This window comes from Siniperca chuatsi, linkage group LG2 (genome assembly GCF_020085105.1).
Source record: "Siniperca chuatsi isolate FFG_IHB_CAS linkage group LG2, ASM2008510v1, whole genome shotgun sequence".
Taxonomy (NCBI): domain Eukaryota; kingdom Metazoa; phylum Chordata; class Actinopteri; order Centrarchiformes; family Sinipercidae; genus Siniperca; species Siniperca chuatsi.
This window is the reverse complement of record NC_058043.1, coordinates 28,919,075-28,946,038: the sequence shown is the minus strand read 5'-3', so window position 1 is coordinate 28,946,038 and position 26,964 is coordinate 28,919,075. Positions and strand designations below refer to the sequence as shown.

The window sequence follows — 26,964 nt, the reverse complement described above, 5'->3', positions numbered from 1 at the left end:
TTATGACTAAAAGAAACTGTCCACAAAAAAACATTTTAAACAATAGGATTTGCCATTGAGGAAATAAAAAAATAGATTTTGAGTGGCTGAATTTCATCGCCTTTTCATGCAGATAACCCTCACTGTTGTGTAGTATTTTTGCTGTTGTTTATCTGAAAAAGAAAAGAAAAATTTGTTTTTGGCAAGGTTTGGTGATTAGGGTATGTCTGTGCAAATCCCATTTATCAACGATTACAGATCAAGTCATGATTTTGTTGTTGGCGAGACTTTACTATTACTGATTACTGAATTACTTAATTACTGAACTGTCCAAAATTTCTGAATTTCAGAATAATTTCCTACATTCTCCACTAAGAATTATTTAATTTGATACTCATTATAGGGACAATAAAGAAAGTGTTCAATTGGTACACTTCCAAATAACTGATTCCAATAAATTGCTTGCACAACCTAGAGAGTCTTTTTGTTAGAGCACAGCAGGTCAGCTGAACAAGCAAAAATGTGAGATTTGTCTTCAGGCAAGTATACACTTAAACATATAAAGAGAATAAAGTTTTCAGTAATAAATTAATAATTCATGAATATTTACTTGGGTTTTGATGGACCTATTTTTGCTTCAACAAGTACCAAATTACATAGTTATTTTCTGGAAACTTCCTAGGAAATTCTTTGGAAATAACAGACCTGTAAAGCCTTACCCAAAAAGATTGCCATGGTAAGAATGTAAAACAGTGCCAATGCTACCTGTCTCTATCTGCCTCTGCTACTAAGAAAGGACAGAAACTACCCTCATGACTGCAAGAGATCATTTGTCAGGAGCACGTAAACCTGCAGTCATTTTTTAATGCTGAGAGTCTCCGTGAGTGCTGCATTCAAGCAAAGTGGCATTTGATTATTAAGAACAAAAAAATATATATACAATGTCTGATAGAGTTTTTTAGGCTGAAGACCGCCAACAATGTTTAATGCTTAAATTAATGAGAAACTGAATGAATATTTTATCATTTAAGCAACATCAAGTTGGACTACTAACCTTAAACAACAACAACAATCAGCACTACATGCAATTTTAAGGCATAGGAACTGAAGGAGGTATGGGAGACAGATGACTTACTGACACTGGCTTACAGTGGGAACACTCAGAGAAGCTATGCAACAATAACATATGGTTGAGCAGAAAACAGAGCGAGCTAAGTTTCCAAATGACTCCATGCTCCTCACTGAGGTGTACTGATATGCCTCACATGGCCAGTTTCACCAGTCTTCCCACAAACAGAAGCCATTATAAATAATGCTCACACTCCCCCCTATGGAGAATCCCTCCCAGATTTGATGGTCTAAAGCTGTAATGTGTAAGCAAGAAGAATACACCTCCTTGAGTGAAATGTATATACACTCTGTTGTTTTTCACACAAGGTGAGTGATGTGCCCTTGAATAATGCATTGAGGAGGGCATCAAAGAGCCACGGGCCACGTGATGCTGGGATTGTGAAAACAAATTTACTGGAGCAAAGCCTGACCCTCACCCTCTAAGTCCTTCAAACTGAGATTCACGCTGATGATCCGGAGGCATGCAGGTTCAAGACAAACACAAACATGTAAAGAAAATGGTTTTTCACTGGCAGGTCAAAAGCCTTTTCTAAAAAGGCTGTACAAAATTTGACAGTGCACACTGGGCTAAAGTTCATGAAGGTAAATCACTGTTACATTAATCTTCAATGTTTTCTCTCAGGTCATTTTGGAACAAAAGTGTGGTGACCATAAAATTAAATCATTCCACCCCCAATTCTTCCTCCCATTGCTTTTCAAATGAACAAACTAAGAAGAATGCTTTCATCGGCACAGCACAATCTCGTCCGATGTGCTTGTTTGAACACCACTTATTTTCCAAAGGACAAATCAAAGGTCTCTCAAGGACAAACTTCAATTGCGGGAAAACCTTATGCTCATCTCTCAACAGATACATACAAGATGCACTGAAAACTGTATTCCTAGGCTGTGCAGTGTCACATCTGTGGCAACCTGCTGGTGATAACTGACAGATGGCTGCTCATTATTTTTCTATATGGTCACACACAGCATTTATTTCACATAGTTGCTGGCAGTCAACATGAACGAAAGGGTTTGCTAGGAAAAGCGCCTCCCAGAGTTCGGTATAAAACTGGGATGTTTTTAGGTCAATTTCTTCCTTTCAGTGGGGCTCAAGAGCAGTACGCAAACTGATCAGATGATTTATCTTCTGTCTTACACCTCCAAAAGCCAAAAAATTAAAAAAGCAATGATCGGTCAAACCTCATGTGATCCCAGAGAATCTTTTTTATTTAACAGGACTAAATGGGTCAGTATACTCATCAGAAGAGATTGTCAGATTGTCTAACTTTGGAAAGTCCATACCCCCACACCTTTCCGGTACTGGAACTGGGTAGGTTGCATCTGACAATTTATGTAACTTTCCAAAACCGACAATCCAACATTTATGCCCACTATGTGCAGTGAATGGCCAGGTGTGTGGAGGTGAGAAAGTTGGCAGGGTCAGAACTTATCCTCATCCTTAAACCCTCTTTATTCATTCTTTACACAACTATTTCTGTCACTTTTCATGCGTACAACAGAGTGCAACACTATTAATGTCTTCTAGGAGAGACTTTCTGAAAATGTATGCCATTGTCCCTATATTTAAACAATTATTGCATCTCGCCCCTCTAATGGCAGCTGACTTGTCACTCCACCTTTGAGTGTGTTCGTTTGGAACATCTGTAAATACTTTTGCCTACAGACATAGTCGGATGAATCGTGGTACGAACTAGTTCTTTTCTAGCATAACCCGGCCATAAGCACTTACAGCCATGCTAGTGGCTCATGCTCACATTGATAATTCTAACATGCCGATGTCACCATCTTAGTTTAGCGTGTTAGCATTCTAACATTTGTTAATTAGCACTAAACACAAAGCACTGCGGCGGCTGATGGGAATGGTATTAGTTCTGCAGGTATTTGGTCATAAACCAATTAATTCGATGAGTTAAAATTTTGACCTCATGATGGCGCTAGTGGAAAAGTTAAAAAATCACCAAAGTGATAACAATTCATCCTGAGGGGAACAGAATTGTCTGTACTAAATTTCATGGCAAACCATTCAATAGTTGTTGACATTTCATTAAAAACCAGCAGCTCCTGATGTGAACCTCATGGTGGCGCTACAGGAAAAGTCAGAGGATCACCAAAGTCTTTAGGATTCATCCCCCATTGACCAGACATTGCCATCCCTAGAGCCATGTACATTAAATACAAGTGTAAACACAAAGAACATGATACAATGACCACTTACACAAAATACTCCGTTTTTTACATTCACCTCCAAAACAAAATGGCTGCAATGATGTGTCAGAATGTTGGAAATGATCAGAATCAGCTTTATTAGCCAAGTATGCGTAGGCCTACACACAGGCTACAATGAATTTGACTCAGCTAAAAAAACAAGGACAACAAAGCTGAACAAAGGTAAACCTTTAGCTATTATGTACATACAAGTAGGTGAAAGAAGATATATTTATATACAAAGTATATACAGTATATAAACAATACAACAGTGAACAACAACATACAATGTCTATATACAAGTCAGACTGTTTCTGTAAATTGTTAACAAGAATAAAATAGTGCAATGGTGCAGAGTGCAAATATGCTGGAATAAATATTGATGTATATGCATGTATACATGTCAGTATACAGTATATAGTGGCTTAAGTTTATATTTGACAGTGATATGTACATGTTGAAAAAACAGTGTGTATGTCAACTATAAATATGAAATGTACGTATATAGTGTCAGATTGTTCCTGACACTACATGACTGATTTAACTGTTCATCAGAGTGATGGCCTGTGGAAAGAAACTGTTCTTGTGTCTGGTTGTTTTGGCATACAGTGTTCTGTAGCGCCTACTAGAGGGGAGAAGTTAGAACAGGTTGTGTCCAGGGTGTGATGGGTCCTGAATGGAGGGCAGGTTGGCGCCAGTGATTCTTTCTGCAGCCTTGATTGTCCGTTGTAGTCTGTTCCTGTCCTGTTTGGTGGCCGATCCAAACCAGACAGTGATGATGTGCCGAGAACAGACTGGATTATTGCAGTGTAGAACTGGATCAGCAGCTCCTGAGGCAGGCTGAACTTCTTGAGCTGGCGCAGAAGGTACATCCTCTGCTGGGCCTTCTTCATGATGGAGTCTATGTTGGATGCCTATTTTAGGTCCTGGGAGATTGTGGATCTCAGAAACCTGAAGGCTTCACAGCAGACACAGTCTGAAGTCCACTCTCATCTCCACAGTTTTGAGTGTGTTCAGCTCCAGGTTGTTATGACCGCACCAGAGGGCCGTCTGTAAGAAGACTCATCACCGTCCAGGATTGTGTTGCCTGCAAACTTGTTGGAAATGATGAATTGCCTTCAGGGTTTGCAGAGGCAAACAAAAGTGAACAAAGTATGATCTCAGAAGTTTTGAGTTCACTGACCATCTTTAATGATCGGAGGCAACCCTAATTGCAATGGCTAATCCAGTGTAATCAAAATTCAGGGAGCATGTCTATAATCAAGTGCAATTAATCTGCTAATATCCCTCCTGTGTTGTAATAATGGGGACATTAACAGGGCTCATCTGCTGTGACTGCTCCTCCGCTGTTTGCTAGGTGGCTTATTCACAGCAGGAGATGCCGAATACTTTTTGACAGGTATTTTTCAGCATTCACATCACCAAAGTCAATTTCAATAAACTACTGTCATCTCCCATAAGGGCTGCTCCCGCAACACAAATTTCTCCCTACTAAACAGGTTTCCAATCCTCAATGAAATAGTGCATGTAAATTACCCCATCCCATTTTCCAAACAATATCGATTGTGACAGAAAGGCACAAGATCATATACAGGAACATTTGTACATCAGCTGCAGAAAACAGCTCTAACATATGATGATGGAAAGGAAGCGAGTATGAGAGGGTGTCAAAAAAAAACATATTCCCTTTCACAAGAATAATAAGTGGATAACAGCGCCTTCTATTTATGCTGAGAAGACATGTTTCCTTGCAGCTTGATTGGAAAATCATATATAGCCCCCACCCCCCCACACACTGATTGGCTGGGGGGTTTCATTTCACGCTGCGTGATAAATGGGTAAAAGGACAGTGTGGAGTGTAACTGGCAGTAACTGTAGCAACGCTGTGCTTTTCATTATGCCTCGAAGTCGAGCTCTGTGCTTAAAATTTCATAGCAATTTAACACGTTCATGTGCAAAAATACAAATACACTGACATTTTACACTGTTAATTTAAGTCACTTCAATTATACAAAGGTTACTGATTATTTTGGTAGAAAGGCAGAGTTGTCAATGGGAGGCAAAGTGAGGCATCAGCATAAATCAGCGGCAAGGTGCACTCTAAGCTATCCCGACATCCTTGACTGCTGCTGACTTTCAAGCATTCATAATATATGAAAACTGTCTTTTATAATTCAACAGAAAAAGGAAACATGCCTTGATAGTGATTTACAGAAGAAAGAGCTGGTCTAGAGTTTTAAAAAATTCCATTATATAATGTGTTTTTTGGTAAAAAGGGAATTACTGTATAGATACTGTATAGTACAGGATATCCCTCTTGCTGTTACTCACATTGACATTAATCAATGTTTTTCAAAGTATTCAATCAAACACTTGACTCTAGGGCTAAAAATGTATTCATGTTTCTATAGGAACTACTTGGAAAATATGAGAAAAATAAATTCAAACTGATATTTTAGCAGGCCACTTGACATGGCATTTCAAAAGATTTTACAGATTGCAAGAAAGACAATTAAATGGATTGAACCTTTGAGCAAAAATAATAAACTAACTCTGTCTTCAAAACTTTATGAAAAAATGATTCAACTTCATAGACTGGTGGAAAACTTGCAGCACTTTTCATCATATAGTCTGGGGAACTAGAAGAATTTTAGCACCACTTTATTGTTTTTTTTCTTTAGTTTTTTTAACACGTGTAATTAAAGCTAGGGTATGTAACGTTGGAGAAAAAGAGAAAAAAATCCCACCCCCGACAGCCACAGATACTGGATTTAAATGTTTTTTTCCAGAGCATTTGATTTTTTGATTGCTGTCAGGAAGTAAAGAGAATTTCAACAAATATAACAGAAATGCTCCTGAAATACATTACCTACCCTAGTTTTAATTGCCTAACAGATTAAAGGTCTCCTCAACACCAACACAGGCACACGATAAGTGTGTGCTGCTTGTTTACATGTAGTTACACTGAACCGTATTCTCTCTTAGGTAGGTGAACAGGGTTCTGAGTGAATTTGCTGAGCACAATCTTGCCCACAGGTTGTTTATTCAGTTGTTCAGTTCAGAAATAAAAGTTTTTAACCTGGATTTAACGGTGGTCAGAGTTGGTGCAAGTGTAATATCCTCTGGAAGTTTGTTCCAGCTCTGTAAAGCACAGTAACTAAATACTGATTCTCCATGTTTAGTTTGCACTCTGGAAACAGTTAGCAGCCCTCTACCTGATGAGAGGGTTCATATAGTAAAAGACAGTCCTAAAGAGAGATTTATAGACAAGCAAAAGTACTTTAAACTATATTCTCCAATCTTCTTTTGTATAATTCCCTTTCGGGTAGAATTTATGGGACTGTAGTTGCTTGGTGACAGAGCAAGGTAAATTTCGTCTACATAATTATGGTAGTTGATTTTATTGTTTTGTATAATGTGGCCTAATGGATGTATACAAAATAGAAGAGGTCCAAGGATTGAGCCTTGGGGAACCCGACACATCATGTTGGTCTGCTCAGATGAATAATTACCAATTGAGACAAAATAGTTCCTGTCCTGAAGATATGACTTGAATCACTATTGCACTGTGCCTGAGAGCCCAACCAAGTTTTCCAGTGTGTCCAGTAATATTGTATGGTCAACTGTGTCAACAGCAGCACTTAGATCTAATAAGACTAGAAGTGAAATCTTGCCTGAATTAGTTTCTAAACAAATATCATTCAGAATCCTAATGAGAATTGTCTCAGTACTGTGGTGGGGGTGAAATCCAGATTGAAACTTGTGACATTAACCATTTGAGGTTAAACAGTTACTTAGTTGCTGGTAGACAACTTTTTCAATCATTATACTTACAAAGGAAAGGTTTTATATTGGTCTGTAATTGGTAATCATAGATGTATCCAGCCTACTCTTTTTAGGAGAAGCTTGATGGGTGCAGTTTTCAAGGCTTCGGGAAAATTACCTGATGACACAGACCAATTGACTGTCTGCAGTAAATCTGTCACCAAATAGCTGAAAACATTTTTAACGAAGCTTGTTGGTAGAGCATCAAAACAATAGCATCAGATCTTGATTTTTACCATATTCCTTTCATTTGTAGATGGGAATTGTATTTTTGCATGACATTAAACTTTTAATGGCTGGACTATTATCTTTTTATCACTGAAGAAATTAGCAAACTCATTGCATTTCTCATTAGAAAGGAGTTCAGATGCAATTGGTGTGGGGGGATTCGTCAGTCTATCAATTGTACTAAAAAGAGTATGTGCATTATTGGCACTGTTGCTAATGATGTTAGCGAAAAATGATTGCCTAGTTCTTCTCAGTTCTAAATTGTAAATGTTGACTTTCTCTTTAAATATTTCAAGGTGAATGTCAAAGTTTTGTTTGTTGCCGTCTGCACTCAGCTTTTCGGCATTCTCTTTTCTGGATGATTATTGGTTTGGCATTTCTCTATTGTGCTTTTTGTTTACCAGTGGATGATTTAACCCTAGCAGGTGCAATGACATCACTGACACTATCAATTGTTGCAATTAAAATTGCCTAGAGGATCATTCACACAGGGCAAAGTGAGGGAAGACAATGGAGATAGCTTCCATGAACAGTGCGCCAGTATTGATGTACCGCAAGATCAGTTGCAACATTTAAAATATTAACACCTTTAGTGATGATGAAGTGTGTGTCCTGGAGTGTGGGTGGGTCCATCTATGTGCTGAGTCAATATAAATGTGTCCAAAATGGTCAAAATTAATTTTTCTCTGTTGTGAATTATAATAAGTAGAAATGCAATCCCCAGCCCAGATGATCTAACAACACTAGGTCTTTTTCACACAACATATCCTCTGACAGTACTTTCAACACCTCTGCAAACAGACACAGCAACCAAGGTGTGTCTGTGTAGTGATGACAGCACAGAGAAAAAGTCCTGCTCTTCATGATTTATCAAAAGAAGGAGAGAATGAGGTGGTTGGAGGCTTCACAAATTGATGTCCTTCTTCTCTATGTTGGTCATTTTTTAATTATGAAATCGAATACTTCAGGTTAGTTTTTCAAGGGTCAGAATGAAATATCAAGCAACTCTACGTGCTGAAGCTGCAAAAGATGTCCAGTACTTTATTGGTCAGGGTCCCTGCTGACTGAACTGCAAAATAAACAGTGATGAAATGTAACAAGGGAATAGGAAATACCTTTAACTGTGATGCTTCCTGTGCTGCTTGCCACGCCAAACTGGTTTCTTGCCACACAGGTGTAGAGACCTGCATCAGATTTGGTCACATTCCAAATCCGAAGGTTACCGTTGTCCAGAATGGAGAGCCTGTGGTTAAAAAAGCAAATAATTTATATCACTGCCATAGCATCATCTTTTACTATTAGTAGAAAAAGCTGCTATGCATGCATTGTAAAATTTTAACTATGTGGCATGGGGTTGACATAGCAGCAAAGATAAGTGACACAAAGCAGAGAACATTTCTCAGTGTCTCTAATTAAGTTCTGCTTCTTTGCAGATGACAACAATGAGAAACATGATTGTATTTTCAGGGGTGAAGAAAGAGAACATACAGTAGCACAATGTAAATTCCACATAGAGATTTAAAATAATGGTAATAATTTAAAGTAACGGTAGTGGTAATAATAATAATAATAATAATAATTCAGCACATGACTTCAAGATATCTAGGACAAGAGTGGCTTCATGTCCTTTATTCAATGACCACAAGTGCTTCAAAAAAGGTCAGAAGACCTTAACAAAACTTGACATTTTCTAAATAGCAAGCAAAAATGGAAATTGTGCCCTTGAAAGCAAGGTACTATGGGAAATCAAAGGTGGACCAACTCATCAAAGCACACTGAATTTTAATTATCTGAAATGCTCTGCTGAATCTGCAAATCTGTAAATATGAAATGGCATCAACCTGATTGTAAGGGGGGGAATGATGTGTGGCCGGTAAATTGCTCTGTTCACCTACAAACAGAGTCAAAGGTGTCAGAGCGACACTGTTAGATGGCAGTGAGGGTTTTAAGATTCAAGCAAATTGAGGAATAAACTAAAGCAGGAGAGGTTTATTTACATACACAGACAGATATGTGTGCGTTATTCCACACACATGCAGGAACACCCATAAACACTTAAAGCTGCACCGGTCAATATTTTTATATTATCAATGGGTCAAATGACTACGTGTAATGCGAAAGGGGTCATTTAAAGTGACAAACCCACAGAGAATTCTCACTCGACCCTGCAGTTCCCCTTAGCTTTATTTGCAAAGCGTTTTAGCCTCTCTCAACTCATTGTTTGGGTTTATGGCCCACAACTTTACTGTTTTACTACGGTTCACTCTCACCGCTCTCATCAACCTTGTTTCCAACCTCAGTAGGCAGCTGTTTTCATCGAAAAAGCTCTGATAAACCCACTGGCCCGCAGACAGACAAAGTTAGTGACTAGCTAGTAAACATAGAGCAGTACTTAGCAGTAAAAAAAATATATTTTTCTTAGGAGTTGGTAGAGACCAAAGCAGAGCTACAAGGAATATTGGACTTATATTCATTAAATAGCTAGAAACGCAATTCCAAATTAATGATAATGTTGCTCTGTGTCTGCTGGGCGTGTAAATAGCCAACTGTTTGTTAACACGTTCGCTATATCAACTTTATAATGATAATATGTCAATGTTATGTTTTCACCTTGTTTTGCTGGCCCAGAGTGGCCAAAAAGATAAAATAAATATTAAGGCCGGTTTATGCACTTTTCTTCATTTTCATTTTTATATTTTACCTGCTGTTTAACAGTAAGAAGTCTAAGCCATAGTCAGCTGATGCCTTTTTGTTTCAGTTTAAAAGTACATAAGCTTTAGAGGTTTTTAGAATAGCATTTTGTAAACAGTGTCAGATTTCCAAAATCAAAGTGTAAGTGATAGTAACAGATAGCAATAGTAAGATTTACACCACCTCAGTTGACAGATTGTTGGCTATTCTTCTGACCCTTTGTATTCACTGCTCTTACTATAGAGCTCTAATTGCTTTACAATTGCAATTTACACATCCAGCAGATGTGGAGCAACAATAGCATTCATTTGGTTGTGTTTCTGGCCACCTGGTGAATGGAAATCCAATATTCACTCACATTTTTGCCCTGTTTTGGTCTTCACTAAATCCTGAGAAACATATTAGGGTCTTTAGCTGCTAAATGCCCACCAGGTAGTTACTAACTGTCTGCTGTTTTGCGCTGGGCATGTTGTGTACAGTCAAGATCTTTTTCGCTGAAAACAGCTGCCTGTGGGCCGAAAACAGCAGTATGAGCACAATGACAGTGAACCTAAAAAGTAAATTTTTGGGGCTGAAAACAAAAACATTGAGCTGAAAGGCAACATGACGCTCATAGAACTGCATAGAGTCGTGTGATAATTCTCTGTGGATTCGTCACTTCAAACATCTTCTACCAACAAGTAATGGGATCCATCATTAATATAAAACAATTGATGCTTCAAGGTTTCAGAAAAGCCTTTTTTAAACCAGTGTCATATTTTTATAATCACTTTACTAGAAAATAAAAGTAACTGTAGGATTTACACCCTTTTAGTGAAAGATTATTGGCTATTCCTTTTACCCTCTATATTGACTGCTCTAACTGTAAAGCACCAATTAAAACAATCTGTCCCTACTATATTCAAATAATTACTACATGACTGTATTAATTTACAGTGCAACAGGACCAAAATTCAAAGTAACAGACCATGTGTATCAGCACACTAGCTGTCTTGATTGATGTCACTCCCTCAAATCAGCTTAAACGTATTCCTCTAATGCTTGACTGATTCAAAACAACTATTTGACAGTTAAAGATAATTGACAATGTAGTCTGAGCTGCAACAGAGAGAAGTTTAACAGCAATGGTAGAAGTTTAAATGACACACGACACAGAAAACAGTTCATCAGCTTTCACTGTTGTTATGCGAGCAGGGTGTTTTCTTTTTTGCACCAGTGATGCGATTAACTGGATGTACTTGAGAAATGTGGATGAGACAGTGTGACACAGTCTTTTTCAAGTGGTGGATGTGATAAGAAAGTGCAGAGACAGTTAGTGTAAGAGAATCTACTTTAAAAAACTACATGGTGCTGCTGAGTGGAGACTTCTTGGTCCATAGTTAATGTCATCGAACCTGGAGGCCGATAAATTTGAAGAAAATTGGCCATTAAATGGCACCACAGTCCTACAACTGACAATAACCCTGAGCAGAGTAAGCACAATTAAAACAACTACTATACATTAATTACATTACGGGCGCTCTGTGTATATAACAAAGTTTGGCTGATGACTCATGTTATCTAAAGGAAATTGTGAACTAAAGGTAACAGTTTTACAGTGAGTTTTTACCACATGCATCTATCTTAAATTAACTAGAGGCCTTTTTTGCAGTCAGCGAGAGTGCAAACAAAGGGGAAAACATATTGTTTTAACTAGAAACAAACTCCAATTCAAGTTTACCAGTACAAGGCTCACAGCAATACCTCAACATAACTGAATACCTGCATTAGTGCTCTGTATATCCACAAGCGGCTTCTCCTCAGGGACAAAATAGCTGTCATGTGACTTGTGCACCATGTATCTAGTAAGAAGGGGTTCTGCGGAGAGCAAACGAGTGGTGATGCATGCGAGCACAATAGCTCTTACAGAGAGTTAAATCCTCAGTAGCCCTCCTGTGGAGCCAAGACTGCTACGCATCAGCTACCTTCTTTGAAGCTTTATATGAAGACTGGAGAGGCCATTTCCTTTCACCAATATTACAGAAAGAGGGAGAGACTGGCTGTCTGCATACGTGTTACTTTTAGTCTGAAGTTAATGGAAGATGAGGCAGATGAGGTCAAATACAGTAGAAGTCAACCGAGGCACAGCAGTGGTGAATGAAGAGATGGAGGCTTACTATTAACACGTTTCAGTTTTGCTCCTGCCTTCCCTCTTCTCTGCCATGGCCCAGATAACATGTCTGCGCGATGTGCCCATTATGTGAGGAGACATTTCCCACCTCCATCCTGAGAGAAGCCAGTGGAGGGGCAGATATCAATAATTCACAGATGAGATGAACACAAGTGCCACTCCTTTCATCCCTGCCTCACACAGGTTTAATGGACACAGCAATAATTCTCCTAAAAGGAGGCGATTATTTTGAACAAGGCGAGATGGCAAAATGCAATCGTGTAATCCTAAAAACACAGGTGTGTATTTTGGATGAGATCAAGCCTCAGAAGACAGGTTCTGAACAGTGTTGATCTTCCCTGATCTGTGGCAAGATGAAAGAGACAAATAACATCAGTCACAGAGCAGCTATCAAGGGCACTGTGAAGTGGAAATCGCAGGAAAGAGCCTGGTCCAAAGTAAAAGCCTGTTTTTGTTATTTCCTTACATTCTCTTTGAGACGCTGTTAACAGATGCAGACGTTGCCTTTTTGTAAGCTTCCTCACAATCAAAAAGGCACTTGAAAGCCTTGTTTTGATGTTTCATTCAGACATATTTTGTCTTTGATCTGTTTGATAAATTCTACATTGTGAGATGAAACTGTCACAATCCAAATAATGAGTCACAAAAAAGGCTAGAAAATTGTACGTTGAGAGCAGCGGCTTTGAACTAAGTGTGGGCCTGGAATGTAGCACAAGTTTATAATGGCAGCAGCAGGAGCCTCATGCTCAAATAGTGAAATCATCATTTGCTGGCTAAATACATAAACTTGCTAATGCCGTCAAGGTATAGGAGCGCACTCATAAAAATTCTACATACAAACAATACACCTAATCACAGATTAGATTCTGATTTGAGAGTTTCACACAGGATCGTTGATGAATACTTAATGACTCTGAGATGCCATGGCTGATTGGTAGCATGACTGCAAGATGGAGGCCTGTATGTGTCGCTACTTAAAGGTCCAGTGTGTAACATTTAGGAGGAGCTATAGGCAGAAATAGAATATAATATTTATAAGTATGTTTTCATTAGTGTATAATCACCTGGAAATAAGAATTGTTATGTTTTCATTATCATAGAATAAGCCCTTTATATTTACAGAGAGAGCGAGTCCCCTTCCACGGAGTTCTCGATCTAGATAAACTAGATAGGGTCTTTCACATTTTTTGCGAGCCACCGTAGTTTCTCACGCTTGGAACGGTTGCAATCTGCAATTTCACCGCTAGATGCTACTAAATCCGACACACTGGACCTATAATTAACAGGGGAAATAATACAGGCTTGTGAAAATAGGGGTTAAGATTCTATCAGTGGAATTACTCAGCCATGAGACCACAGGAAGAACAAGCTTACGGTGATTTTACCAAATAATTAGTCTCAGCTAAGGCCTTCTATACACAAACATTATTGCATCAGTGTACAGCTTGCTCAACTCACCATTGCAGCATACATTCACTTCCAAATACAAGTCAACTAAATGGAAAAAGTAACTGTGAAAAAAGTACTTCAGGGTATGTGTTTGATATTGTGTATTCCCACCGCGGTAAGCTCTCAGATAAGGTGAGGTGTGTCTGTGTTACATTGACCATCATTGACCTCCCTGCAGGTGATTTTTCTAATCATAATTGTATCAAAACATCAGAGTAGCTAACAGTGCTGGAGGCAAGAGGCTGTAATGTGGCAAGTGTGCAGAGAAAGAGGCGAGGTCACCATATCCTCTGAGCCGGGACAAGGGGTGGGACCTAACTTCAGGTGTTGATCTATGCTCTTGACTGCTTTAAAAACCCTGAAGTGTATGGGGGGGGAGGGGGGGGGCTGTCTGAGATAAATTGAAAGGCTGTCTCTCCTAAGGTTCCCCTCAGTGTGCTGTGCTGGAGAGAAACGGCCTTGTCAGTGGCATAAATCAAGCCCAGCTGTGCAACGTAGACCCAGGACGCTAAAACCTGGCAAGCGCGATGCAACTGCGGTACAACTTCTCAGATGTCTGCTTTATGCAGCATCATGACTAACTGAATGTGTGTTTTCTTTTTTAGTGAAGTTGTCAACATCAAGGTTAATGGTCAATTAGAGACCACAAAGAAGGTATGCTCTTGATTTCTTGTTGCTGTTCTTTCAGTCAACAAAGTGATTGGCTCACGCTGGTGAAACAGGGACACCTGGGCTTTTACTTCTGACAATTCTCCAATATAGGTGTAATTGATATTGATTTTTGCTGTACTCAGACCTGTACCAATGACTCTCACCTTGTCACATGGATCATTAGCTGCAGCAAAATCAGAGCATTACCACATGGCTCTATGATAGGAGATGATTTGTTGAGGTGATTTGAAATGTAAAGCTGTGCCCAACTAAATTTAAAAGCCAATACAGAGTCAATCAAACCAAATCCCTTACAAAAACAATAGATATATCAAGCTAACTATACTGAAGATAATTCTGCTGCTTGAAAGACAACTTAACTCTGGCCATACTCCTTTTTATTAAAACTTTTTAACCACACTAGCGTAGGGTGACAATATTTTCAAACCCCGAAACCAGGACCCTTAAGTGTACCACACGTTCATGCACGTGTACATGTATGCACTTATGCACACACCATAGGTGTTTTTATCAGGATGGGGACAATTATTTCAGCGCTTAGCACACCTACCGATTACACCTTTCAACACCATGGATGCCATGAACGCAGCATTTTCGTTGCCAGGTACTTTAAAAAGGAAGGAGTAAGCCTCATGGAGCTCTTAAGAAAAGACTCACTTTCTCTTCGGCATGACAGCTTACTGTTAGCATACTGACTGTTTTGTCAGAAAGAGCTGCAAGTGTATGACTCATAGACTAGCAACAGCCTTGACAATGACACATTGATTGATTGACACACATACAGACAAATCAGTGTTGAATTCAGACGCATGGTGCATTGTTCATGTTTTTATATTGGGTTAGGTAATAATGAGTGGGACAGAACATGATAAACGATGATGTAAACATTGAAAACAAGTATAATATTATAATTATCATTTTAATTGTGGTGAAAACCAGGACAATTTAGTAGTGAATGTTGAAAACCGGGACGACTGGTGACCGTACACTGGCGGTGTGGCTATAATTGGCTACTAATCACCACTTTTGTCCAGAGTGAAATATCTTTACATATATTTCTCTAGGACCACCAAGAGGTACACAGTTGTGGTTTTGAGTGAAATGTCTCAAAAGCTGTTGGATCAATTTCCATGAATTTTGATACAGATATTCATTCATTGAATAGTAATAATGGTGATGTGGTGATCCCTTGACTTTTCATCTAGCGCTGCCATAGGTCATAATTTCCCTAAAAATTCCCATTAGCCTTAGTTGTGATTTTTGTTTAGTGCTAATTAACAAATGTTAGCAAGCTAACACACTAAGGTATCATGGACTACATGGTCGATACATGGTCATAGATACTAATCAAAAACATGTTAATGTTGTTATGTCATATCAACCAAATAGTTTTGTCGCCTAAACCTAACCAAACTGCGACCGTCTCTCAACATTAATCATGTGTTTAACGTCGTGTCACTTTAGTCACGTGACTTACGTAACATACTTAAGGTCCGGTACGCCTGATGCCGGTAGGCTACTTTCCAACGGTCATATATATCGTTTTGGGAGCTGACAATTGACCTACTGTATTTTGTCCTTTAGGTATGAAAGCACTGTACCTTACAGACAATTACTATCAATCAGGTAGTCAGTTAGTCTGACAGGGATCTTTTGGAGGAGTCAATCAAAGCTCAACAATAATATAACAAGTACCCTTGCGACCACCGTTGCAGGGAGCAGAGTAAATGATTAAAAATGGCCGACACAAAATAAGCACTCATTCTCCAAGTCTCAACAAAGGGAGGCTCTCAACTGGAAGCAGGGTTATGTGCTGTTTATTCTGTTCGGCTACATTAATAAGTTGCAGGCAATACTTGAAATGACTTTCCTTTTCGTTCACTGTGTATTGACACTTGTCTCCAGGGCACTGGCGAGCATTAAAGCTTCTTTGGCAATTTTGTTGCTTTATAAAAACACGGCCAGGGGACAAGGGTGCTGGGCTGCGACGCAAGTATTAATCTCTCACTCTATGAAATGCACACTACTGCTACTGCTCCAGTGTGTATTACCATAATGTAAGCAGGGAAATGGCAAGTTCTTCCCCATAGTCTCAACAGCTAGGATGAATTTTTTATACTTTTTTTTCTTATTACTTTTTTGATAGATTCAGCAGGAATTGTACACTTGTACCCTGAATTATAATACTAACAGCCATGGGTACAGTTTGCTAGACCATTTGAATATTAGATGTTCCATTCCAGGAATTGGTGGCTACATATATTTTCTAAATAACAAAAAAAGTTAAGCCTCAATTTTCAAAATGCTGAGAAATTAAATTAAATGTACTACACACTTTGGTATCTGGACTTACTTCAACAATAAAGGGAAAAAGTGCTCTGGATCACGTAACGTCCCCAGGCATGAAAATATTGGAACTTGTTATCAGTGCCTATAATGAAAAAATAACAATAAAAAACTCTCTCTTTTTCTCACTAACTCTCTCTTACACACACACATGCACACACACAGTATATTGTCTAAGGACCTTAGTACAAATTAACTTTCTCAGAATAAATGTTGTGTGTGTAAATGTGTGCATTTTTTATAGGAGGGTGTCTTAATGAAGCAGGCTGATTGAAAACGTCTTAATTCCCACCTGTGGAAAATGATGTGATTGTGTTGGTAATTGCACTGCGAAGACAGGGAGTTTATCGGCCTGGGCCGCAGAGTGGTTTGTATATGTACTTCCAGAGGATTCCTTTAATCACAAATTTCTCTCCTGGTCTATTCCCCTTCCAGAGATATTCATCTCTTCTCGTGTGCTGAGGTATCCCTTCAGGAATAAAGAGCACACACATGTTCCACAGGAAATTGTTGGAGAAACCAAGATGGATTACTCATGCTGCGCTGGCGGATTCTCACTTTGAAAAATGATATCAGCCACAGTGGTCCAGATAAAAATAATCCCGGCGAGCAGTACATGGGATGCAGACGGGTAAAGAGGGTTCTGACCTAATCTTAGCAAACATCTCAGAATTCACTTTATCTCTGGTTTGAGATTTATTTGAGTTTAGTCAGTCAGCACCAGATTCTTCACAGAAACATGTTTTACATCCCCCCCACCATCTCCAGAAAAGGAAAAACTGTTAATAATAAAGCAAATGTACAGTTGGACTTATGATTGAACATTTATGGCGCTACATGATCTGAAGTCTTAATGATTTAAAGGATATACTGTGTCTGTGAGTGATGCAGTGGGCTGTGAGAGGTGCAACCATAATGGCTGTAAGGTAAATTGAGTGTCCTTCAACAGATTATCTTGACCAGAATTCAAAGAGGCATCAGAGGCATGTTAAATTGTTAAAGTCCATGTAAAGGAAATTCAGAGATTTGTTTGTAAACACATTATAAACATTAGAAATGTATTGCTGAAAACACAAAGACTGTCAACTATGTAGTACTGAATTATGGAGTTAGACCGTTAAACAGTTTTTCACCATTTTTGTGTTCAGGATTTTTTGCGCGGGTCTGAAATCATGGCTCGATGACACACTGGAGCCATCGAGCATGGTCCCTCCTCTATATAATAACTAGAGCGCATTAGCATGAGTGGATCGGCCGCTCAATTGCGAGTTACTGTTAGTTTCTACAGGTCTTCTGCTATGACCTCGTCCGACAAATGCATATTCCCTGGATGTGAGAATTTACAAAACAGCCCAGTCTCCTTATTTAAATTTCCGAAGAATGATGAGATCTAGAAGAGGTGGATTGATTTTGTGAAGAGCCACCTTGATGGAGAGCTGAGGATCAACACCAACACCCGCCTCTGCAGTGAACATTTTACACCGGTTAGTTTTACAAACTTTCTTCTGAGACAACTGGGATTCACTGATAATCTGCTGTTACTGGCGAATGGGGCCGAACCGAATATCATCCTCCTGACCGGACCGACTGTCTCACACCCCGGCCTTCATCCTCCCGTCCTGCCGACATCTGGTGCCATCGTCTGAGGTACGTGCCTAGTTAGTTAGCCTAGCATCATTTTCATTGAAAGCTAGCTAACGTTACTGCATGTAATGTTATATTGGCCTTGCCCTCAGTGGACTCAGAGAATATATATTTTTTCAAGATTATTTTATTTACTTGGCGATATTTTTAATCATTCAAATTTGGCTGGGTGGCTAATTACATTTTTCTGTGGTGTGACAAACACATATTTATTATTGCTTTACACTGACTTTAAGTTTAAAATTTCAATTTAGCTATAATTATCACAAAACCTGCCCTGTCTTTCCTCCTTGCAATTTCTCTCTTCTTCTAACTATGCATGTGGAGACCGAATGGAGATAATCATACATTATATAGTGAATAATTCTCAACGGTTCAGTAAAACCTCAATTCTCGATTTTATTTATATAGCCCAATATCACAAATCACAATTTGCCTCAGGGGACTTTACAATCTGTATAGCATACGTCACCCTCTATCCTTAGAACCGCGATTTGGATAAGGAAAATCTACCCCCCAAAAAACCCTTTAACAGGGAAAAAATGGTAGAAACCTAAGGAAGAGCAGCAGAGAAGGGATCCCTCTCCCAGGACGGACATTTAGCAAATGTAGCAAAACTGACCCTGCTGGCAACTGTTTTTCTCAAAAAAATGAACAAGATGACCAATGCACATACACCCTTTTAGACCTTTTGAAAAAAGTGTTACTGTAATGTATTTTAAGAGCAACTCTGTAGCCTCGCAAGGACAGACAACAGTAGATTTTATTAACTGTAGCTATCTAGCTAATTAAATTATGTTAGCTCTATGGCTTGGTTGAAAACGCTGTCTCTGGTTGACTTTTTAATATTTTAAGAATGACACTAAAGCTAACAAGTCCAAGTCAGCATTCTCATGATGATCCCTGTAGGAGACATGGAAATAAAGAAACTGCATCATTCTTGTATTGCAGTGTAGAGCTAGGTAGTCACAGTTTAGTAAATATAATGAGGAAAACTGTAAGATCTTTTATTTTGTTCTAACATAACCCTTTTTAGCTGCTTAGCTTACATGGACAAGCAAGACACAGATTTGTGCTTTATTGTTTGTATATATTTCACTTCACATTACACACTCAGAGAAAAGGCTTTGAGGACGAGGACTAACCAAGGTGTTTGACGAAAGTAATGCTATATCGGATAACGAGTTTGGCTGGGGTTGCTGACTATAAACTTCTTAACTTAAAGTCCAATAAGAAACAGGACAGAGCCACTAACATTAGCCTACAAGCTGACATAGGCTACTAGCATCCAGGAGCGGTTTGCACACAGTAAATATGCTTTTTTTACGTAACCTGTAACCCCACAAAATAATGTGGCATAAATGCTCCTTGGCCTTGATAGTGATTACATTTAGATCACTACTGTAAGTACTAAGCTAGTTAGTTGGACATGCTATTGCAGTTTATGTTCAGCTTAAATCCATTCCTTTTTGGTTTTTCAAAAGGCTAAACAAAAAGACATTGGCCTCCAAATTCTTTGTTTATGGAGTATCGGTCTTACTACAGCCCCATGCATGCTGCCTCAGTATGTGGAGAAATCCAACGCTTGACAGGCCTGACGTTGCCTTGTTGCTAAGCTATGATTGGACAATCGCTGTTCGTGGGACGGTTTTGGCAAACGGTCAACTGAGCCTGACCAGGTATGAGTTGAACAAATAATCCAACTATGAGTGTTTATATGATACTGTGACTCATTACATACCAAAACTCTAAACCCTCTTGAATTTAGATTGAAACCGTCTATGTTTGTTGTCTAAACAAACATAACCTACCATGTATATAATAAGCATGATTCTGCAACTGCATGGCCTAAAAATGTCTGTGAGTAAGGTTCATGCTAATGTCTGATTGAAGGAACTGGCAATCTCCTCTTGGTCAACCTACTAGAAATGATGTCTCTAAAACAGGCAAATGCCTATAATCCACCCTTGCTAGAATACAGTGAGCAATGTGAAGATCATGGGCTACTTGATATAATCCAATTTTATCTGATGATCAAAGCAAATATATAGTGCAGTCACCCCTGCTTAGAGCATAAATATATCATACTAGTCATTCATCTTCATCTACAATGAAGTGACTTGGACATCCAATGGCCCAGGGTAAGACACATAGCATGAAAAAAACAAGGCAGAGTATTATGAAGGCTTGCAGTCTACTTAGGGACTGTTTGCTATTTATGGGGGGTGCAAAACGGGGGAGGCACGTCAAATAATTTTTTAAGCACTGGGGAGGGACTTATGTTTCTTGTTTTGGCAATAGGGGAGGGACATACAACTTTAAATTGTATTTTGCATTTATTTTAAGTTTTTTCTTTTCAAAATATGTGTTTTACTGCTGTATGGTAACAGGACTCACTAAACTTCATATCTCCCACCCCTACCTTAACCTTATTGGACCTCACGCCGCACCTTAACTGCCCATTGGATGCGATACATGCATGACAAAGTGAGTCCCGTATCTGTTTTGTCGTTGTTTAAAAGCTGTTAGGTATTTTTAACCATCAGGGCTTATGATATTCTAAAAAAGGGTTCTGATTATATTTTTACAGCTGTCGGGCCAATTGATATTATTCTGGCCGCTCCTACCACTGTTGTGTATGTTACGGTTTATTTACAAAAACGGTCATTACTATGCACGTCACTAATGTTGGCTGTGTGCGCACTGTATGTGTGTGTGTGTGTATGTGTGTGATGTGTAAATGTTGTTGTTTTGTTGTGGTAGGAGGGGTGGTTGTCCTGCACCCATATCTGCTGAAGTGCATGCACAGCTTGTGTGATGATGTGATTATTTGCAAGGAAGATTTGCATTTTGTTTAAGAAATTAGATATTTGTTTTGGTGATAACTCTCACTCCCTCCATGCTGTTTGCTCATTGCATTGGCTGGACTAAGTTAGCAACTTATTTTTGTTTCTGAGCTGGAATTGTCATAGGTAACTTTTGAGTAGCTACTATGGGGGAGGACAAAGTAACTTCGGCTGTTTGGAAAATTTCAGCCTTTGCTGTTTATTTTCTCCAATACTACCTAACTTTGGTGTGAATATGACAAAAATATGGTTATTTATGGTGGAGGGAGCATCATGCACTCCCCCAGTCACTCCGGGAGGCTCAAGGAAAAATATTTGTAACTAAAAAAAAAAAGAAGAAAAGTCACACATTTGTACCTTATTTTCGATTTCATCGATTTCAGAACCAAGGAAACAACTGTAATTTCAAATGGGAGATAAATCCCACTTTGCCCACAGAGGAGATTTGAAGCTCAAGTTGCACAGGGAAAGAGTCCCACAACTGAGTTACTGTATGACTGGGGGACAACAGTATTGTGGGGGAACTACTGGACATTTTGAAAAGCCGCAGTTTACTTGTGTACTGTTACCTGGTATGTTTCTAACTCACATTTAAAGGAGCAATTTGTGACAAATTTCATAGAAGTAAACTAGAAAATAAAACACAATTAGTGATTCAACCTATTCCCAGTTTGTGAAAGCTTTACATTGCTGTTCTAAACCAAGGTTTTACAGTGTTTTCTGTGTTGAGTCTTCTTCTTCTTGTCATCTGTTAGTCTTTACATTTTATATGGAATATATCTGTTTAGAATGTTGGGCTTAATAGGGGCTCTTTCCCCACACTATTTTCATGCCTAAGGTTGAAAAGTGAGGCATTAGCAGATCTAGACCGACTTGATGGTTGTGTAAAAACTACTGAAATAGTCAAAACAGTAGGAGAAAAGTAAAGAGTATCACTTTTATTTATCAAGCTTGCTTTACAAATGTTTCAGGCACCCCCCCCCCCCTTTAAAAAATAAAAATATGCAGTCACTCAAAAACGTGAAAATACTAAACATTACTGTGAAAATACTAAATACATTACTGTGAAAATAATACATTACACATTACTGTGAAATACCTAAATACATTACATAAAAAGCATTTACAAAATGTCATTTTTTCCGAGATGAAAATCATGTCTAAGGTCGAAAATTCCCTTTTAGACTGACCATGTCTTTAGAATCACAGTCAAGATATCATGGGTTATCATGTTAACACAATCTTGTCTATAAGGCTGTCCTCCACATTGCCATTTTGTGCCACTCTAAAGGCTTAGGCAGAATTGAGCCCAGAACTGTATATTTCTGCCTCAACCTTCTAATCACTCTTTCAACACGGATTCTCACATGAGAAATTTCTTGAGCAGATTCAATCTCTTTGTGGCTAAGCTGTTTCTTCCCCTGTGTGAATGGAGGTATAACCAATTCTGCACAAAATAAACCAACACTATCCTTTACTGTGAAACCCTGGTCAGCCAGTACCAAGTCCCCTGGCAGGAGCTTTTCAATCCACTGTGTTCTGTAAGGTGTTTGTCTGTGACACGTCCACCCCAGGCCTTTGACACAAAGCAGATGCTTCCTTGTGGTGTGATTGAAATAAGATAGTGTTGTGTTGTTTGTAGTCGCTCCATGTTTGAGCTTGAGATTTTAAATCTGAAGGTCGCTCTAGGAACACTTTAAAGCAGTCAATTATGCTTACACAGTTCTTACAAAATGTCAGAAAACACATTGGTAAGCTGCGTCTTAAGTCTTCTCTTTCTGGCCACAATATTAGGGGATGAAACGTGCTTGACATGACATGTATCCAACGGTGAATGATTCTTGATACTGAATCCCGAAGAGATAGCCTAAAAATTCCTCCGACAGATTGAGGCGCAGCTTCATCAGTGTAAGAAGAAGTTCCTGAGTAGGCCTGAGGGACTGTTTTACAGTAGCAGTAAGAACGAATGACACATAACTGAACAATAACATGAAAGTCTGTAAATTGGGTAGTCCTGTGAAAAATTTCATTTTGTTGTCATCAAATTGTGAACTGTCAAGAGTATGATGTCTCAACTCACTTTCTAATTTGTGAACTTTATCCCTCAGTGATTGACATTCAGTGTTTAATGATTTAATCTGTTCATGTAATGATGTGATGCCATTGAGTGTCTCCTATGTCTGGACCTCAGTGCCTTGGACTTCAACAGTCTGTACTTCTGCTTCTGATGCAGGACTTTGATGCAGGTTCAGAAGAGCTGTGGCAGCTCTCTACTTGTGTTGACAAGTGAAACTGAATAAACGTGGCACATAGTCAGGGTGTAGGGGATGATCGCTCTTTTTTCCTGAAACAAACAAAAAGTTTTACTAGTAATGCTCAACGCTAACACTGCAACTTAGTAAGTTAGTGTTTCTTTTCGGGTGTAACCACAGTGACTTCTGCCTACGTCACGTGCATAGCCTTTATTATTATTTTGATTACAAATCAAGCTAGCCATTTACCTGGCCTTCCTTCCAAAAGAAATGTTGGACTTTGTCTCTACCCACTGAGGTTCAAACAAACCAATGAGATTATTTCTGCCTCCTGAGCAGCTCTAACTCTGAGACATGTTTGGATAAATAAAACATTTAATCTGCTATGCGGATATGTGTGTGTGCTAGCAGGCACCTCTAAGCAGTATTGGGTGTTGTCTGCAGCTGCCAGGATCAGCAAAGCACTAATCCTCGGTTTGCTCCCATTCTCAGGTGGGGGACTGCACTCCTTCACACGTGGCTTTTTTAAGCTACAGCCAGGGTGGAGAGGCAAAGACACAATGAAAAGCCCCAGTCAGCTGTCCACGGCAGCCTTGTCAGGTAGTAAACCTTTTCTCAAGGCAAAGTAATGAAATCCTGAAGTCCTTCTGGGCACACAAGCTTTCAGTATTCAGGCCTGGCACTGCTCACTCACACTGCTAACCTCCACAGAGTCAGAACTCCACTTCACAAGCAGATGTTCAATTAGAGGCAAATGAGGAAATTAGAGATCTGATGAGGAAAAATGTGAAGTGACATTTAAACATGATAAACAATGTTTTTAATAAGTATAACAGCATGCAGACTAAGAATAGGAGACTGAGTGCTGTGCCGTCCGTTCACACAGATCATTTAATCACCACCTTTATTAATACACCTGTTTCCATACAGCGCTTATTAATTCCAAGTCTTCATAAAATCAAGCCCTGAGACATTTGATGAGACTCTTATTAAAATCTCCTTGAAACAGAACAAAGGCATCATGGAAAGATAAGAAGATATGTGATAAGTAAATTAATGCAAAGTTTGCTGCTACGCCTCTTCCACAGTGCTGGTGTTCTCCTGACACTGATTCTTTCTGGAGTGCGTCTGGCAGAGCAGATGGGCCTATAAATGGAGATCACTCTGCGAGACATCTCTTCATTTACGTGACAGCCATGCTTATTTGCTCTGCCAATGTAGGAGGGATATATAATATGCAAGAGGGACAGTGTACCAGTGGGTCATGACTACAGATATACTCTGGCCAGTCCAGCTATACCAAGTGTTGCGCTCTCTACAGACTAATGAACTAATCAACATCCAGGCCACATACGCATTCCCTCTTGTGTCTTCTCACTTTAACTCAGTGAGCCACTCAAAAACTTGTAGTCTTAAGACCGCACCTACAGCTCAGACATTAACAGACATCACTTAAAGCTATAAACAAACCTAGCAGTTGATTTCAACACTGCTCCAGGCGCAAAATGTGTCAGAGAACATCCTGCGATAGTAATTTCTCATGCTCACTGACTCATGCGCCACACTCGCTCTTCAATGTGTATGTGTATGTCAATAGTTTGACAAAATAAAAAGCAGAATTAAAGAGGCCTCAAAGTGTACATCTGAGATCAGTTAGTGATAATGATAAAAAATGAAATATGGGAGAAAGCAGGGGCTGACATCCGGGCCAATTTCCCAATGGCATTTGACAGTAAGTGTAATTTGGACATGTTAAACATGGAATTACAGTGCAATGAGATATACGGCTCAAAGAATGATGGCTGTTTTTATTTAATCTTCACCTCTTCAAGGTGAATGGACAGTAAAACAAGTGTCTTTCAAGCCTGGAGATGACTGTATTCCCTTTTCACAGATCTTCAAAATACTAGGAACATATAAAAACATTGTCCACATCGTCCTGACAGTATTCATCAATGTATAAATGTGACAAATACAAATATAGATCATTGATAATTCCAAAGGATATCACATCTGTTATATCCAAAAAATGTAGAATTGAGTCAAAGATAATGTGACCCATATACAGTTTTACGTTTGATAGCACATGATAAAATTACTTTTAAAATGATCTTTAAAGTCAAACTTAAATTAAAATTCATTTTTGCTAGAAATAAGTATATATATCCTTGGTGTTTGTTTGGTCAAAATTGTAATTACCAAAAAGAAGAAATTTAAGTTTTATGAATTTTTCTGCAGTGATAGTGCTCCCTACATTAGTGTTCTCTGGGGTTGGGGTGATATTTTGGCTCTGACTGACAATGTCAGTACTGTACTGTGCAATATTTTTGTGGGGGCGGACAGTAAAAACTGTTTTGAATTGAAATATCCCTTCAATTCCAACGGCCACACAGGCAGTTAACCAGCTAGCGGCTGACGTTGTAAGCTGACATTGCTTTCTGATTTGAGCACTCCCTACATTACTCACTGTAATTCTGTGAGTTACTCTGTCGTAATTAGAATCACAGAGCAAGCTAGGTAGCCGAGCTTGGTAGCTTCCACTTTCCGAGTAAAACAGAAACTCGCAGCCCGATGGGTTCTCCGAAATGTAGAATGTTGTGAAGTAATAGATGTCTTACATATGTAAGCTAATGGTACACAACCAATGCTGTGTAGGCTTGTTGGAAAAGTCGCAAAAATGTCTTGTATTGACGTTTTGAGGCTACAGCACTAATGAATTTTGGGTTGACTTTCATTTTTTAAACTTATCCTACACACATTGTACTATTGTCTGTATAATCACAAAACTTCATATTTTGCAGAAGATCTTTTCACACATAATGTCCTAACCACAGCCAAAAATGACTGCCATCTGGTCAGAAGACAGTGGTGTGAACATTTCTAGTCTTAAGCCTGTTAATTGCAGTGCCATGGCTGTCCAAACTGATTGTCTGAATAAGCAGTGATTTACTCGCAATGTGTGATAAAGATGCAGCTAGTTTATACTGACTTAAATGATGAATGCACTTACAGAATAAGACAGTGTTGATGTAGATACTTTAAACCACTGAAGAGGGAGTGTTTTCCAACAAGATTCGTGTTTCTGTCTTATCATTTCACAACCAAACAGACCAATAAAGGCTATTTTTGATCACTGGCCAAGCAGACCACTAAGACAATGGTTGCTGTGAGATTTCTTGGCAAGAATGTGCATTTTATTTTTACATATGGTTTTAGTAAATGCATCAAGACCTAACCATATCTACTTAATAAAAGAAGGTGAAATTGGTGTCATTGTAACATCTAACATCAAATTTTCACCTCCCACTATCTTTTTTTTGTATATTCATTAAGAATTATATACCATTACCATATAGAAGTGAAGTTGAGTTACAATTTAGAAACCAATAGAAACACACTTTAGCAGTTTAAGATCTGTGTGAATTTCCCTAGTTTTGAATTAACTTCACAAAAAACCCTCTACATTTTATGCATGGCAAAGCAAAGATTTTGCATTTGCACTCAGAATACAGGAAAGGTTTTG

At 38.8% G+C, this 26,964-nt stretch overlaps 1 protein-coding gene across 2 annotated transcripts in view; it reads right to left on the bottom strand.

Annotated features, from left to right (window-relative positions):
- The window catches only part of cntn4 (contactin 4), a 186,356-nt gene that overhangs the window by 18,798 nt on the left and 140,594 nt on the right, over positions 1–26,964 (bottom strand). For both annotated transcript variants that reach the window (XM_044182712.1, XM_044182722.1), the window contains exon 12: positions 8,487–8,614. In XM_044182712.1, coding sequence (XP_044038647.1) covers positions 8,487–8,614 — 128 coding nt within the window. The remainder of the gene's footprint in view (positions 1–8,486; positions 8,615–26,964) is intronic.